The 16985-nt window shown below is 53.2% G+C and overlaps 1 protein-coding gene across 2 annotated transcripts in view; it reads left to right on the top strand.

Moving 5' to 3' along the window:
* LAPTM5 (lysosomal protein transmembrane 5) overlaps positions 1 to 16985 on the top strand; it is a 104942-nt gene that overhangs the window by 64861 nt on the left and 23096 nt on the right. The window contains exon 1 of one of the 2 annotated variants that reach the window (XM_087820826.1): positions 15440 to 15560. The exons of the other annotated variant lie outside the window; for it this stretch is intronic. Within the exon in view, the coding sequence (XP_087676952.1) occupies positions 15477 to 15560 (84 nt within the window). The 5' untranslated portion in view covers positions 15440 to 15476. Of the gene's footprint in view, positions 1 to 15439; positions 15561 to 16985 lie in introns of those variants that run through there. 2 annotated transcript variants of the gene reach the window in all.

Here is a 16985-nt window from a genome sequence, read left to right as displayed (position 1 = left end):
AATCAGCTAACAGCTAACACGTCATACCATGTGCCAGCACTGGTCTAAGCACCTTAAATGAACTCTAACAACATTGAACTCTAACAACAATGACCCCATTTTACAGGCAAAGGAACTGAGGTAGGGAGGCACACAGCTGGTGAGTGGTGTGGCTGGGATTTGAACTTAGTATGGTTCTCTGGAGCCATTCAGGCTCTTAGTTCACCTAAAGAACCACTCTAAAGGCACAGAGTTGTCAAAAGCAGAGGGAAGGGCTGTTTGGCTGACAAAAGCCATCCACAGCCCTTCTACCACATGGGATCCTTTGATGATGCAGGAGGCACCCAGCCCTGGGCTTGGCACGCAGTGGGCCATTTGGGATGGAAGATCGCCTTCCCTTTCTCTGGAAAATCAGGACAGACCAGCTTCTTCCCCAAGGAACCAGGTTGGTGTGCCCAGCTGAAAGGACTGTGTGGGTGGAACCCCAGCCTGTAAAGCTGTGAAGGACCCCTGGTCCCTCTCCCTGCCTCCCACCGCCCAGGAGAGAGGTATCTCTCTCAGTGTGCAGGGAACCCCAGGTGAAGGCCAGGGGTTGGGGTCGAGTTTGGAGTCTGAGGACACCAGGCTCCCCTGGGGCATCATGCTCCCTCCTGGGCACCGTCCTCCTTCCCTCTGTGTTATCCTTGGAGCCTGTGGGTCGTGGGCTCACTGGGGCTGGGGTGGGCCTCTGCTGGGTACACAAACACCAGCCCTCCATCCAGGGGCCCTGTGAACAAGGGGAGCCCTCAGCAGGACTCCATAAGGTTTCCAAAAACAAGACTGGGCCCCTGACATGCTACATTCCTCCCTTCTGCTGGCAGCTGCTAATTTATGCTAATCAGATGCATGAAAACCCCAAGTCCCCAGCGGGCCCGAGGGGACAGGGAGGATCCAGCTGGCTGAGCAGAGGGTGAAGTGGACCTGTGTTCCCCAGGCTTCCTGGTCCTTGCCCTTGCCTGAGCCCCCAGGTGGCCCCGGTTCTCCTGAACTCCCCTGCGCTGCCAGCCAGAGGGGCGGGGCCTTGTTCTTGGTGCCAGGGACCCCAGGGAAGGTCTCAGGGATGGACCCCCCGGGGCAGGTGGGCTGCCTGGCTGGGAAAGGGCCAGGTCTCTGACAGGCGTTATCGCATTGACTCCTCTCCCGACCACCCTCCCGCCTCCCGCTTCCCCGGACAGGAGTCGCTGTGGCTGGGAGGATGGGAGGCCAGGAGGCGCTCAGTAGTTTGGTAGAAATGGAAGTAGTTGGTGACAACGCTGGTGTCAGGCAACCTGGGGCTGAGCTCCTGGTCTGGCCTCTTAATACTGTGTGACCTTGAGCACGTTGCTTGTCTTCTGTGCCTCAGTCCCTGCATCTGTAAAATGGGGAGTATACCAGTGCCTCCTGCAGGGCTGGGGGCTGGGGGGTATTAAATGAGATACTGTACCAGGCTGGGAGTTGCTCAGCGGCGTTGACCATGGCCGGCAGCAAACCCTAGAGCGAGTCCATCTGCATGACTCTGAAGTCCCAGCTCTTCCGGAGGCCCAGGCTTTTTCCCCCTGAGGAGTCCAGGGACAAGAAAATTCCCAAGGCCCAGACCTGGTCCATCCAAGGCCTCTGCCTCATATTAGATGCCCAAGTGCAGGGTGGTGGTGGGTCCCTGGGCTGACTCTTGGCTCCTTCAGCCCCTCAGTGGGGAGCCCCAGGCCATGGAAAGGACACACGGTTCAGGATCAGGGATGAGGGCTCCGGCTCCTGCCTCTTTGCTGTCCTGTGGCCCGAGGGTGACCTTCTGACTGTGAAATGAAGCTGTACTTTGGGTGCCCTGTGGCCCACCGAGTGGCGCATGGGGCACTGCGTTCCCACCTCTCTACCTTTGCCTGGGCTGCCTCCTCGCCTCCTTCCTGGGCACAGACCGTGTCTGCCTGGTCCCCAAGGCCCATCTCCGCTGTCAAGCCTCCTTCACCTTCCGGGCGGTCCTCATTCCACTCATTTATCCCCCCTCCTTGCCCCCCACCCCCATTTGCTCAGTTGCTCTCTTCAGGATTAATTTGTACTTAGCACAGTGCCGGGTACCTACAAGGATTGGACAAACCTCACTTCTTCTCTATGGTTTTATTTTTATTTTTTAAAATATGTTTTTATTGATTTCAGAGAGAGGAAGGGAGAGGGAGAGAGAGAGAAACATCAATGAGAGGGTCATTGATCCGCTGCCTTCTGCCCACCCTCTACTGGGGATCGAGCCCACAACCCGGGCATGTGCCCTGACCGGGAATTGGATGGTGACCTCCTGGATCCTAGGTCGACACTCAACCACTGAGCCACGCCAGCCAGGCTCTGGTTTTATTTTTCCTTCTCTGGCCTCAGTTTCCCCATCTGTACAGTGCTGGAAGGGTTGGCATCCTGAGGGTGTGAGGAGTTGGCAGCCAGGTCATCCTTCTGTTCCCATGACCTCTGGCTACCTGAGGGAGCCCGGAGTCGGGGCCTGGCTTCCTTGGGGTTGTGGGACCATCAGAGCCGCGGTGATCAGGTGATTCTGGGTGGCCCATCTGGGGGCCTGGACCTCGCAGCCATGAAGAATTCATTTAAAATTTCCATGGAGGGGCTGGCTCTAAGCCCTGCCACGTGAGTTATTTTGGGACACCCTGGCCAGTGCTGTCTGCTCTCACCAAATAAACTGGTCCCAACCGGCGAGGCCCGGAAATCTGCCTCCCACCCTCATTTACGACCCTGCTGTGCTCCGTGGCTGGTCCGTGGCCGGAATCTGGTGTGTGCCTTGGATTCCTTAAGCCCGGGCTGGGTGGAGTGGGCACAGGACCCTAACATGTCCTGACCTATTAATGGCGCTGTGGTCTCTCGGCTGGGCAGGGGCATCCTGAACCAAAGAAAAATAAAAATAAAAATAAAATAAACATAAACAATCCCAATGTCACCCCTCTGTGAGGCCTCCAGTGTGTGACAGGCATGCGATACAGCCCAGACCATCAAGAAAACCTTTTTCCTGTCAGCCGATCACAAACACATACATGGCCATGGGACGGGCAAAACAACTCTGCAATTTTTCCACTAAGAACACTTCAGTCCTTACAAAGTTGGCTATGGTTGAGTGTCTGGGTGTCCAGAGGTCCCTCTCCCTCTTTGTCATCACTTTGTCCCCCCAGTCAGGGGCTTTTACCCTGCTGCTAGCTCTCTATGGGATCCTCCCCAGAGATGGACATTCCTAGCTGGCCTGGGATAGCCAGAGAAGTCCCACCGTCCTCCGAGTAGACCTGGGTCCTTGCAAATCTTCCAGCTCAGCATCCTCAAGACAAAGCTTTATCAATGTCTCGTATGTGTGTGTGTGTGTGTGTGTGTGTGTGTGTCCCTTCACATAGGACAGCTTTGATGACTCACAGGGCTAAAAGATCCCCTCCATCCTGCCTCCAGCCATGAGACAAGAAAGGGACAGAGCTTGGAGGTGGGGCCAGACCTCCTTGTCTTTCTATTAGGGCAACAGCAGCAGCGGCAGCCACCACTTACTGAGCATCTACTATGTGCCAGGCCTGGTGCCAAGCACTCTACACAATCTCATTTAATGCCTATGACAACTCCATGGGGGAGATTCTATTCAGGGGAGTGCTGGTAAACAGGCTTGCTGACAAACGACAGTTATTACTGACTGGTAATGTTTGCCAATTTCCATGGTGTAAATACTTCCAGTGTGACCAATAAGGTCATTGAGTGCAGTTAGGACATCTGTGCAGAGTTGGTCTCACAGGCTGGTGGGGAGCCTGCTTCAAGCATGCCGCTGGTCTATTCTTATTTCTGGTTAACACATGGTGAATAGCAATGGTGACGTGGAAACACGTGTGTGTGAGGGAAGCAGCTTTCTATTTTCTGAACTGACCTTAATTTGCATTTGATGCCTTTACCCTGTCAGTGATCGAAACATCATTATCCTGTCATTCTTGGTTCTTTGGCCCTGCCCCAGGGTTGTCTAAGGTCTGGGGGTTTAGGAGACACTGGTGGGAAGGGCACATTAGACCCTAGCATTGTTATCCCCTGGCTTCTCCTGAGTTGTCCCTGTTCTTGTCTAGTCCTTGCAGGGCATTGCTGAGTCCTCCGTCACTCCTGACTACAATGTCCCTCCAGAGCCACCAGCTTCCTGGGGCCATGTTGGTGCCTAAGCTGTGGGTACAGGGAAGGCATTTCATTGCACCTGCCCCTCTGAGCGGAGAGCTCTCTGGTCACCCTCCATGGCGGGGAAGGCTCTGGCTGCTGCATCGCCCACAGGAAGGGCCCTGTCCCTTGTTCCTGTGCTAGGAGGGATCTCTGCTCTCAACAAATCCCGGGGCTCCCTCTGTCTTGGGTCTCCAGAGCTCTCACTCCAGCTGGGGCTCAGGACCCAGCCTCCCAGCTCTCTCCACTGCTCCTTTCATCCCTCATCCCTCATCCCCCAAATCTTCCTGGTCTCCCGAGCCGGGAGGACTTCTCTGGCTCATCACACAGCTTCCACGTTTTCTATACCATGAAACTCAAAGGCAGTGAATTTGACTCCTATTATCTGCGCCCCTCTGTGCCATTCCTAAGGCTCAGCAGTGGGGACTGGGGGCAGGGGGGCTGGGAGGGGAAGAAGGGGACAGAAGACATTCTGGGGAAAGAGGTGTGAATATTTCACCATGTGATTCTACTACGTGGCCTTTGCTTTGAATTTGCTCCCTTTGCTGGTGAAGTTCACCCGGATCCCTGGACTGGGGCCGGCCTGCAGGCGTCTCCACTGCCAGGCTCCTCTTCCCCTTGGCGATGCAGGAGCATTGTGCTGGGAGCTGCTCCGAGACGATGTGAACAGCCCATCCCTCAGCAAACTTATTTTTTTAACCTTCACTGGAGGATATTTTTTCCATTGCTTTTCAGAGAGAGAATGGAAAAGGGGAGAGAGAGAGAGACAGAATCATCGATGTGAGAGAGACACATCGATTGGTTGCCTTCTGCATGCGTCCCAGACCAGGGCCGGGGATCGAACCTGCAACCCAGGTACGTGCCCTGGACCAGAATCTAACCCGAGACCCTTCAGTCCGCAGGCCGACGCTCTAACCCCTGAGCCAAGCCAGCTAGGGCCACCATCTAACTTTTCATTCATTTGTTCAATTATTCAGGTCAGCATGGTCTTATTGCTTCCTGTTTTAGTCAGTGGATGACAACGTGTTATCATCATTTTTAATTTTGATGTTCAAAGGGGGCTGGAGGGAGCCCCTTCATGTGGCGCGCGTGTCCCCAACCTTCTTTGGGCTCTTCCTTACTTTCTGGTACGAAAAACTGCTCTGGGCGAATCTTGTTCTGTCCCTGGCCCAACCCTGGAACTGGCCATTTCTTAAAGGAAGGGCCTAATTTTAAGTTTCCCACGTGATTCCCAAACGAGGCAGAACATACAGTTACTGTGTCCTGCGTGTGCACGCGCGAGCGTGTTGTATGTGTGTGAGAGGAGGTGATTTATGAAATAACAACGTTAAAAAATACCCCAGACGTTTTATAACTGTGTTTGGGCAGTGCTTATTTTTCAAAAATACACTAGAAGCTTTAACAGCTGGGCGTGGGTGCCGCGGGAGTGCGCCCCGGCCGCCGGTGGTTTCTGCCTCCCCGCCTGTGGCCCGTCCTCCGCCTGGCGCCTCCGCCCGGGCGGCCGCGGGGCCAAGGGAAACAGCCGGGTCAATATTAGCTCGTGCTGAACAGGCCCGAGGAATGTGTGGCGTGTCCCCTGCGGCCTCCGGGACAGAGAGGGAGAGGGAGAGACGCCTCAGGAGCTCACAGGAGCCCTTGATGTCATTGGTCCGACCTCCTTCTGTGCGGATGGGGAAACTGAGGCCTAGAGGAGGCAGGGACTCGCCCTGCGTGATAGTGTGAGTGGCAGGGGCAGCCATCATTTGGGTTTTCCACTCTTTTCCTTCGGGTGTTTGCAATTTTTCTCCCTGTGGCTTGTGGGAGGCAGGGAGCACTGGACTGGGAGTCAGGACTCGGGGATTTCAGTCCTGGTTCTGCCCAGTTCTGCTGTGCAGCTCTGGGGATGTTGCTGTCTTCCTCTGGGCTTCCTTCCTTTATCTCAAAGATCTCCACTCCCTGCAACTATAAACCCTGACCCCCAGTGCACCTGCCGCACTAATTCAGGTCCTCACGCTAAGGAGTCGTCAGGGGCCAGGTAGAGAAGGTAAACGTGTGACATGAGCCGTGGTGAGATGAAAGGGAGAGGGGAGGACTGTGGAGAGCTGGAGAGTGTGCCCTGCCTGACGGCATTTGAAGTCAAACAGCAACAAGATCAACGTACCTGTGGTCACAGGAAGCACTGAGAGCTCGCAGGCCCTGCTGGCATGAGACAGAAAGACAGACCGCTTGCTCTTGCTCTGTCACTCTGTCTCCCCAAGGGCTGCAGCATCCAGGCCCCGGGAGACATCCCAAGGGTGCTCTGGGATGCGGCCTGAGAAGCAGGGAGTGGGCCCAGCAGGGCCTGGGAGCCGCATGGTCGCCTTTCTAGCCTTTGTGCTGGGCTAGTCGAGATTTTATCTCAGCTCCAGCTACCGGGATGTGCACCTCCTGCTTTATCTGTGGCGGCTGGCTTCCTATCTCCTAACTTCAGCTGCTTCCCCCACCCACCCTCCTACCACGGAGGAGAGTCACTGACCGCCAACTACTGTCTACGCCCTGACACAGCCTCCCCAGCTCCCTTCAGTCCTCATAGAAGCTGGGGATCAGCTTTTATTTGCCCCAGGCCAGCATTTGAGTCCCAGCTCTGCTGTTTACTGGCTGTGGGATCCTGGGCAAATAACTCAGCCTCTCAAAGCCTCAGTTTTCTCACCTGTAAAATGGGAGAGTGAGGTAACAGTCTTGCAGGGTCACTGGGTTGTTGTGAAGGTAAGAGAGTGTGATGCAAAGCAGGGGCTCAGTATGTACTTCTCCCCTCATCCCCAGCTCCTAGCTCTTCCCAGCACCAAACCAGGCTTCCTGGAACTGCACCCTTTCCCTTCCAGTAACCCGGGTAGCCTGTGGACAAATATCTATGGATACCCACTCTGTGCCCAGCCTCGCCCTTGCCTGGGTAAGTCTCCACTCCAGACCTAACACACAAGCAGGATAGAGAGACGGCATAATCAGGGACTGAAAATGATACAAACCAGGACCATCAGTAACTCAGAATATTTTTATAATCTGACATTATAACTGATACTATAACTTAAGATATCAATAAATTCAAGTATCTTTAAAAAACAGTGAAAAAACCCCCACCAGCAAATCAAAAGCTAAACTGTGTAAAAATACTTACCAGTTATATTACTTATAAGAGATTCACTTCCTTATTATGTAAAGAGCACCTTAAAATCAATAAGAAATAGATCAACAACCAGCAGGCAAAGGATCTGACAGTTTATAGCAAAGGAAATACAAAAGGCTTATAAACACACACAAACATATTTTTAACTTTACTGATAAAACAAATTCAAATGCAGTGCAAGCCACTTTTCATCTGTCATACTGGTAAAGATAAAAACGTTTGATAACTCGGTGTGTTGGTGAGGATGTGGGAAACAGGCACTCTTTAACAGTTCCAGTGGGAGTATATATTGGTACAATCTCTATGAAGAGCAATTTGTCAGTATTAACCAGGATTGGTGTACTCGTGTTCTTTAACCTAGTAATTCCACTGTTAAGAAATTGATCTTACACATGTACTCAAATGTGAAAATAATGCATATAAAATGAGATCAATTGCTATTGTGTTTGTAACTGCAAAATATTAGAGACAGTCTAATATCCACTGGTTAAAGTTTATGTAGTTATGAGATAGCCACTCAAAGGAATATTATGCAGCCATAATAAAAGAATGGGAACACTTTATGTACTTAAATGGAACAAGCACCAAATATATCATTCAGCGAAGAATATGTGGTGCAGAACATGTATAAGGTATGCTATCATTTTTGGTAAGATGTGTAATGACATGTTTGTATATGCATAGAAATCTCTGGAAGGAAAAGCCAGGAACCAGGTATTAGTGTTGCCCCAGGGGAGGGTACTGGAGTAGCTGCTGGGCAGGGGTGGAATGATACCAATTTTTCACTTTCTATCCTTTTGTATATTTTCAATTTTATAGCACTTGTGGTTGTTATCTATTCAAAAATAATTGTGAAACATCGAATGGCAAGGGCACTGCTTTACCCATAGGGAGAAGGGCCGATGGGGGAGTCTCAGGCAGCACAGAATGAAGAGGTGGGGAGGGCAGAGCAGGCCTGCGCCTGGGCATACCTCAGCGTTGAGTTCCAGTCCCGAGCAGCATCAGGGGGCCCTGTGATGCGGTGGGAAATAGGAACGTCTCAAGCCCGAACCCGGATTCTAGTGGGCAAACCTATTCACCCCTGCAGTCCTCAGTTTCTTAGTCTGTAAAATGGGGACAAGCACAGCGCTGTCCCAGAGTTAAAATGAGACAATGCATGCGAAAGGCCAAGCCTCTGTGGGTGCTCTGTAACCCCGAGGGGGTTCCCGGGGATGACGGAGGCCATGATACCGCCTCTTTGGTCTCCTTGGCCATTGTCACTGCCCTCCATCATTCCCGGGAACCCCCTGGGGGGCACGGCTCCGTCTCACCTCCTCGAAGGAGCACACAGCCACGTTGCTTAGCAAAGCCACCGAAGGGTGAGGTGGAAAATGTCAACATCAGATTAGCCCGATGGGAAACAGCACACTTCTCCAACCACAAACACCCCCACGTTTCCCTCCAGCACAAGGGGCTTTTGGGGGAATGGGGTGGGGCTGTGGCTGGTGATACCAGTGCCGCCTTCAGGTCTAGTACCCCAAACCCTCTTGGCTGAGGTGTCCGTGGGGGGTGGGGAGTGCCCCTGCAGGACTCTGGGCTCCTGGCTGCCCCACTCTGGGGGGTCCAGAAGAGCTCTGCCCCAGAGAAGGTCTTGACATCATCGGGGAGCTGCAGATGGTGAGTGGTGCCAAAGGATGGATCCCGCAGGCCCTAAGGAGCCACTGAGAGTTCCTGAGTCAGCTTCTAGGAAACGTGGTTGGAAGGGGGAAAGGTGACGAGCTGGGGGAGAATGAATGCCTCAGAGGCCACGATGTATCCAGTGCAACATCCTCATTGTCTTAATCTTTATAGAAATTCTGCAAGAAAGGCCGGCCTGTTGTTATGCCCACTTCACAGAGGAAAAACTAAGAGAGACAATGAGACTGGCCGTCAGCCACCCAGCTTGCCAGGTGCAAAGGTGGGGTGTGAACCCAGCTTTGCCCCCTGCCAGGGTCTGTGGACTTCCCCTACACCCGATACCTCTCTAACAGGGGGCCCGCTAATTTTAGATCACCAGCTTCATCTCAATTATTCTTTTTACTAAGAGGTAGTATTGTTACCCTGTTCCTGTGATGCTATTACTAGCATTGTGACTATTACTGGCCTCTGTCTTTCCCAGATGGGTTCTGGCGGGTCACTGGGGCTGCCATCTGTGGGCCCAGCCTTGCTCAGCCTCTAGGCTGCCCTGACGGTGCAGGAGGGCCCCGCTCTGACTTTTCTGAGTGGGGGCTGGGACCTAGTTGGCACCCTGCTTGAATGGCAGCCCTCTGCAGGCAGGATCTTGGTCTCATTCACAGCTCAATCCCCAAGGCCTAGCACGGGGCCTGACACCTAGTGCAAAATAAATGCTTGCTAAATGAGTAAATAAGCGAGGCAGCCACCTGTCCCATTAGTAGGTCCTCCCTCTACTCCCCGATGAGAACCCTGGAACAGACCCAGGTTCCCTTGACCATGAGGCCAACGGCTGACCTGAGCATGGGGCTGGTGGCAGCTGAGGTACCCAGAGCACGGCTGGCGGCCCTGGACCAGCAGCAGTGGTGGCTGCAGAGTCCAGCCTGGCCTTGCGGCCCAGCTTCTCAACCTGCTTGGAGCCATGCCCAGTGCTGGCAGGGAGAGGACTTGGCCACAATCAGGCTCTTCAGCCTGCAGCCGGCCGGGGACAGATCTTTCAGCAGTCGTTGAAGATTTATTGGCAGCCCTGAAAGGGTTGCAGTCAGGAGGCCTGCGCTGGCCGATGGGGCCTCCCAGCTGTTTACCCAGCGCTAAGGAATTTGAGGGCAGCAACACCCAGGCTGGAGGGGGTCCAGGCGCGGGCTACAGCTGCTCAGAGTGAGTAACCTGCCCGGCCCCGAGGCCTGGCTGAGAGGGAGGCTTGAGTATGGCGCTGGACCCCTCCCTGATGTGACAGACAGGGAAACAGAGGCTGGAGTGGGGAAGGGATTGTCCCCAAGCCCCACGGTGAGCCTGTTCTCCAGTCCAGACCAGAGCCAGGCTAGTGGGGACATCAGAGCAGGGACTGGGAATTTTCACTTGCTGAGATGCCCTTGCTTATGTGGGTCCTTGTTCACTATGTCCCCACTAGAATGTTCACCCTGTGAGACCAGGGACCTTGTCGATCTTGTCCACTGTTGTGTCCCACGCACCTAACCCAAGCTGCGTGCTGAATGGATGAAGTCAGAGACCTTGGTTGGGTTCCTCTTCTCACGTTGCAGATGTCCAGAAGATGGGGGTTCGGAGCTGCAACAGAGGCTTCATGATGCCATCAGGCCCCCCGGGCTCTTTCTTTCCTTCCCCCTGTACCCTCAGGCTGTGGCTTTTGTCCTCACATTTCCCAAATGGCTGCTGCCTCTCCGGACACTGTGCCTGCATTCCTGGCAGGAGTAGGGGAGTGAGGATAAAGGGCAGAGGCACCTGCTTACTGAGTCTGCCCGTCTTTAATCAGGGTGACCGGAGATTTCCTAGAAGTCCCTTAATAGTGCGTTGGCCAGAACCAAGAGTAGTAGTGTTTTTCTTTTCTTTTTCTTTTCTTAAATCTCTTCTAGGGACAGGGCCCTCAGCAGGGCCTATCACTTTTATTGGTTGTGGTTGTTGTTGTTTTTATTAGATTAAGTAAAAATCCCCTCTTTGGGGGAAATGCCCTAATGAAGTCATTCTTACTACGGTGTTGACCGCAGGTGTGCTACTGTAGCACCAGCTTTTCAGGGACCTGGATCTCTGAGGTTCTTTCCGAGGGTGGGCTAACAGCTGGGAGGAGGGAGGTGCTGATCTCTGGTCCTCACAGCAGCCCTGGACACAGCAGACAATTCCCACTCTAGAGCCTCAGAGCCAGGCAGGGGCTGGGTGGAGGCCAGAGCCGGAGGGGAGTGGGGTCCCCGGCTCCAGGGTCAGCACTCTGTTCCCCACAGACAGCACCCTCTCGGGCTATGGTGCCCTCATTCTACAGCTTCCTATCCAGGGCCTCTGCTTTTAGAGTCACAGCAGCGTTGACAGACCAGAATATGGCACTATGTGGCCCTGGGGGTGGCCAGCGACCTCTGATTTGGCTGAGAGGTGGCCTCCTTGATGAGGTGTTGGGCAGACAGCCTCAGGGGCCCCTGCCTGACCGTGGGACTGACTGGCTGGTTACTGGAGGGCCTGCTGTCCCCAAGCCCAGGCCTGTGGGCTGTCCTTGCCAGGGGGATTTTCTGAGGGACAGGGGAGTGGGGGAGAGACCCCGAGGTTGCATGCTCAGGCTCCAGCCCCTGGTGAGCAGGCGAGGCTGGGGGGACAGGATAAGGGGAGGGAGTGCCGTGTGACTTCTTACAGTTTCCAGGCCGCAGCTCCAATGTCAGAGGCAGGAGCAAGGTGGTGAGGGCAGCCAGGAGGGAGTTACAGGCCAGCGGTCTAGCAGGAAGGGAGCTCGAACCCAGGCCTTGGCAAGGTGCTAAGGGCACCCAGGAGCTCGCCAGGGTAGAGAGCCCCGGAGCTGCCCATGGCCGCGCGGCTCCCACGCCTCTCTGAGCAGGACCCCAGGTCTCATTCTGCTGCTGACCTGCTGTGCACCAGCCGCTGCCCTCCTGGGCCCGCCGGGCACAGATCAGCACCTCTCTGCTGCCTTCCGGCCTGGGGGGGCGGGGGACGCCCCGCTAAGCTTCGGGCTGGGAAAGGGCTGAGCAAGGACAGAGACAATCATAGCAGGAATCACACTCAACACCGCTCCGCCGAGGTGTGACTCCGAGCCAGGCCCTCTGTTCACAGAAGGGACACAGGACTGTCCAGCTCTTTGTTTAAATATGAAACTTGGCAGAGTCGTAGGTTTTATTTTTACCTTTAGGCATGTGGGTGAAGAGGGAAGTTCTGGTGATGTTCTCACTTAACAAAGAAAACTCATAACTTCCTTTGAGAGAGCAGAGATGCCCGCTGACATATTAATGTACCACAGCAGTGATTTTTAAATGAGACAGCCAGCCAGGATTACGGACTGTCTCGGGATTAGAGGTGCTTTTCTGGGGCATGAGAAGCACCTCTGCAGTCAGTGGGTCTTAAAGGACTTCCTTGGTCAGAAGTAACATTTAGGACACTTGCACAAGTGATTCTGTTCCGTCTGGCTGTGACTAGGGAAACGCAGAACATTTCCTCCCTCTTATCTTGAGGAGTTCGGAAGACCTGAAGTTTTTTTTTATTTCGTTTTGTTTTTTTTTTAGTTTAAAGTGAAATGAGTTTATTAGTAAAGCAGTGGGACAGAGAATGGCTACTCCATAGGCAGAGTAACCCCTCCATAGTGGGATTTACTTTTTCTTTTTTCAAAAAAATCTTTATTTTTGTTTAAAATATTACAGATGTTCCTTTTTCTCCCCAATGACCCATTCCACCCCATCCCTTCCCCCTCCCCAGTCCCTCTCCCCACCATTGTCCGTGTCCTTGGGTTGTGTATATGTGCATATAAATTCTTTGGTTACTCTCTCCCCCTCCACCCACCCGCCCTCCTCCATCCCTCTGACATTCATCAGTCTCATCTATGCTTCCATGTCATTGAATCTATTCTGTTCATCAGTTTATTAAGTTCTTTAGATTCCACGTATAAGCGAGATCATGTGATATTTGTCTTTCGCTGCCTGGCTTATTTCACTTAGCATAATATTCTCCAGGCCCATCCATACCGTCCCAAAGGGTACGAGATTCTTCTTCTTTACAGCTTCGTAGTATTCATGGTGTAAATGTCCCACAGCTTGTTTTCCACTCATCTACTGATGGGCACTTGGGCTGTTTCCAGATCTTAGCTATTGTGAACTGTGCTGCTATGATGGAAGACCTGAAGTTTTCAAGGCACCCGGTGCCTGGGAGATGCTACTTGCTCAGGAAGAGGCTGTCCTGTGGTCTCTGGCCCCTTGGAGGCTAGGCCCAGGATTTAGCATCAGACAGATCAGGGTTTAAATCTTGGCTCTGCCTCCCAGCAGCCTGAGGGTGGTTGTGGGGAGGGGAGGGGAGCAGGATGGGCCAGGAAGGGAGGAAACAAACAAGCTGAGTTTGCAAGTGACCTCATTTCATTGTCACAGAAGCTTCTGCTTCTGTTTTGCACATGTGGAAACGACAGCTCAGAGAGATCAAGCATCTTGTCTGAGATCATACAGCTACTGTGGGATTTCTCACCCACCAGGATGCCTAAACTGGTGATGCCCACTCCACCTCCGTGGCTGTTTGCCACATCTGTCTGCCTCCTGGCCTGCGGCTGCCTTGATATTTTTCTTTCAATCAACTTACTGCTTTGTTTTTTTACTTAAATGTATCTGTTTTAAAATGAGACCTTATATTACTCTCATAAATGGAAAAATCACAGAATTTATGAGCTGGTTATGTGTATTTTTATAATGCACATTAAAATGAATCTATCACCATAAAGAAGAAGTGTTCATCTGTATATCACATAAAACGGTCTCATATACCAGCAGTGAATTTGGCCTTTTCTTTGGGAATTGGCTCCAACCCTGCTCCGGTTTCACCAAATCATAACATTATCAATAGCTATCATTTATTATGCTATTACACTTCAAATGGCTTCCTAGCACAATTAAATCCAGATTCCTCAACATGCCCTCAGGGCCCCACTGGCCCCTCTTTCCTCATCTCCACTCACTCTGGTCCTGGTGCTCTTGACAAAGTAAAACTTTTCTTGCTGTGTTGGCTACCCAGCCAGAAGGTGCAAGGATTTGAACCTAGGCCGTGAGCCTTGGAGCCCAAGCACTTAACCATTACATTGTACCACTTTTCTACAATGTCTGGTCTCAACAAAGCCTATGATGAAAAATAAGCAGGGTTGAAAATGAAACAGGGAAGGGATTGGCTGGGTCACCCAGGAACCCCATGCTAGCAGACCCCCTTGGTCACATTGGCAAACAGAAAGTGTTGATCAAGTTCACCAGACAAGTTCTGAGGGTCCAAAAGAGCAACTCCTGTCAAGGGGGAGGAGCTTAGAGGCCTTTCATAAGCCCTCCTGGGGCAGAAATGATGGGCAGCTGTAGTGGCCAATCCCAACTCCATGATCTCATGTGTGGGCGGGACTTCATTGTGGGTCCTGCAGTGTTTTCACTAGAAGCTTTAGTTTGCAAGTGAGCTCAGAGCAGATTTCCTACAGGAATTTTGCAAGTGCCTCATATTCCCTTCTCTTCTTGCAATATGGATCGTTATCATCCGAGAGGGAATATAGATCCCAGTGTTGCTTGCCGAATAGTCATGGTTTATTAATTCCAACCTTTCCTAAGAGTGAGGTGAAAAAAATCTCTGGTTGCCAGTGATCACTGGGGGTCTTGAGGTCCACAAGGAGGGGTTTGACTGAGGGTTTCCCAAATTGCTGCGAGGCATGAATGACTCAGCCATAGGAAGGGCCTAGCTCAGGGCCTGACACACGGTTTTGATAGATTTGCTTAGTAATTATTCTTCTCTTTTGGTTTGGACAGAGCTCTGGAAGAACATGCTTCCCTCTGAGGGTGTGGGGAGAGGGAAGAAAACACCAGCTCCGAAGGGGCAGCCTCTAGAACCAGTTAGCCCTGGTCCAAATCTCCGTTCCTCCACGGGCTAGCTGAGTGACTTTGGACAAATCACTTCCCATCTCTGTGTCCCAGGTTCTTCATCTATAAAATAGGGATCATAATAGTACCCCCTTCAAAGGGTTGAGGTGAAGATTAAGGGATTGAGTCCAAGAGCATGCTTAGAACAGGTAGGAATTAGTCAGTAATTGTTATTTTTGCAGCTTGCCAGACCTGGGTTTGAATCCTGCCACCAGCACTACCTACTGTGTGATTTTGGGCGAATGCCTTGATCTCTCCGGGCCTCCGTTTCTCCATCTGGAAGTGGGTTTGGTAACAATCCCTGCTTCCATGGGTGGTGGTGAGCACCCAGCCAGCAGGTCCTGTGAAACTGCTTAAACAAGGTAGGTAGGTGCTGATGGCCTAGGGGTCTACCTTCCCCAGGAAACCCCTTCTGGGAGTGGCAGGGGGCCAGCGTGGTGCTCCAGGGCAGGCTGTGGCCCTTCCCAGCTGCCCCGCCCCACTTGTGACGACCTTGTCTCTGCTTGTCTGAGGAGCAGGAAGGAAGTGAGGAGGGCAGCCGGCAGCTTCCCCTTTTCTGTCCTGCTCCAGGAGCTGGGGTCCTTCCCCTTCAGTGCCTCGGAGGAGGGGACAGCAGCGCCATGGCCCCCAGCACCACCGTCCGCCAGACTTGCTGCTGTTTCAATGTCCGCATCACCACCACCGCTCTGGCTATCTACCATGTGGTGAGTGCGGGGCAGGCCCAGGGAGACCCAGTGTGTGTGTGTGTGTGTGTGTGAGAGAGAGAGAGAGAGAGAGAGAGAGAGAGAGAGAGAGGGGGCCCCTGATCTACTGAGCCCCCTCCAACTGGACGCTGGCAGCTGCTCACCACTTTCTGTGGGATCCTGCTTGGGTGTCAGGCTCCCACTCTGTCGACCCTGTAGCAGCCGCTTGAGCAGAAAGTGGTGGAAGTAGGGTCCTCGTTGCAGGATAACATAACTCACATTCCCTCTGAAGCTCAGTTTCTGCCTCTGGAAAATGGAACAAAATAACAGCCACAAGGTCAACTGGGTGCGAATGGAACCGCAGATGGGAAGGTGCTTCGGGAGCCAGGACTCTTGGGAGAACCAGGGGCTGGGATTGCTGCCAGGATGTGGGCCGGGCCACAGGCACAGCTCCAGCTCCAGCTTCATGCCACCCCCCTTGGGGCCTGGGCTGACAAGCGGGAATCTCCCTTTGTGCTTCTCATGGAGGGAGGAAGGAGTCCTCTTAGTTTACAGTTTTGCCAAACCGTTGCCTTCTCCCCATCAAGGAAAGCTTGAGACCTTGTGCTAATGAATAGGAGGGCTTGCCTGGCCCAGTCTCTTGTGGGGCAACCTGAGGGGGAGCAGGCCGAGCCGGTCCACTTTGGAGGCTGGTGTGCACCCGCTGGATGTGGAGCCTTGACTCTGGGTGAGCCACAGCCTCCCCAGGGCCAGAGGTCCCCCATCTCAGTGACTGACGGTCGGGGTCTCTGTTTTGTCCCTTCCCCACCCCATAACTCCAAGCCAGGCCCAGCGCCCCCAGGCCCAGGAGCCTTGCTCCCAGGGTGACTCATAGCCTGTGGTTGATAGTTCTGTCATGAGCCTGGAAGGGCTTCCTCAAAATTAGCCTGGACCCGCAGGCTGTGGTGGGTGCTCTAAACGCTCAGACCTGGCTGCATCTGCTTCCTGTCGAAGGCTGGGCTGGCAGGACTGTGGTAGGAGCCCAGGCCTCAGAAGGGTGGTGCCCTTTGCTCTACTCGGCCTCTGGCTCTGGACTCCTGGGTGCAAGTCCTGGCCCCACCACTGACTGACTGTGCAGCCTTAGCCTACTTGCTTAACCTCAGTTTCCTCCTCTAATAAATGGGCATTATTGCAACCTCTGATAGGTTGGTTGTGAGGATCAAGGGCATTAACATCTACAAGGAGTGCTGGGCAAAGTTGAGCACCTTCTTAGCGGTACATCAGACGCAGAGCTTGCTGCTAGCACACCCGAGTCCACCTCGCAGACCTCAGACGCTGGTTTTGGAAGGAGCTCAGAGGTTGCCCTGCCTGGCTTCTGCCAATGCAAGAGTGATTTTGAGAGGAGCAAATGGCACCTGGGCTGTCCCCACACCATGTCCTTAGGGCCTCTTCAAGCTCTAAGACTGC

The sequence above is a fragment of the Miniopterus natalensis genome, chromosome 9, assembly GCF_054644295.1.
Source record: "Miniopterus natalensis isolate mMinNat1 chromosome 9, mMinNat1.hap1, whole genome shotgun sequence".
NCBI classification, from domain to species: domain Eukaryota; kingdom Metazoa; phylum Chordata; class Mammalia; order Chiroptera; family Miniopteridae; genus Miniopterus; species Miniopterus natalensis.
The sequence above is the reverse complement of the archived record's forward strand: the minus strand, read 5'-3'. Positions and strand labels throughout refer to the sequence as shown.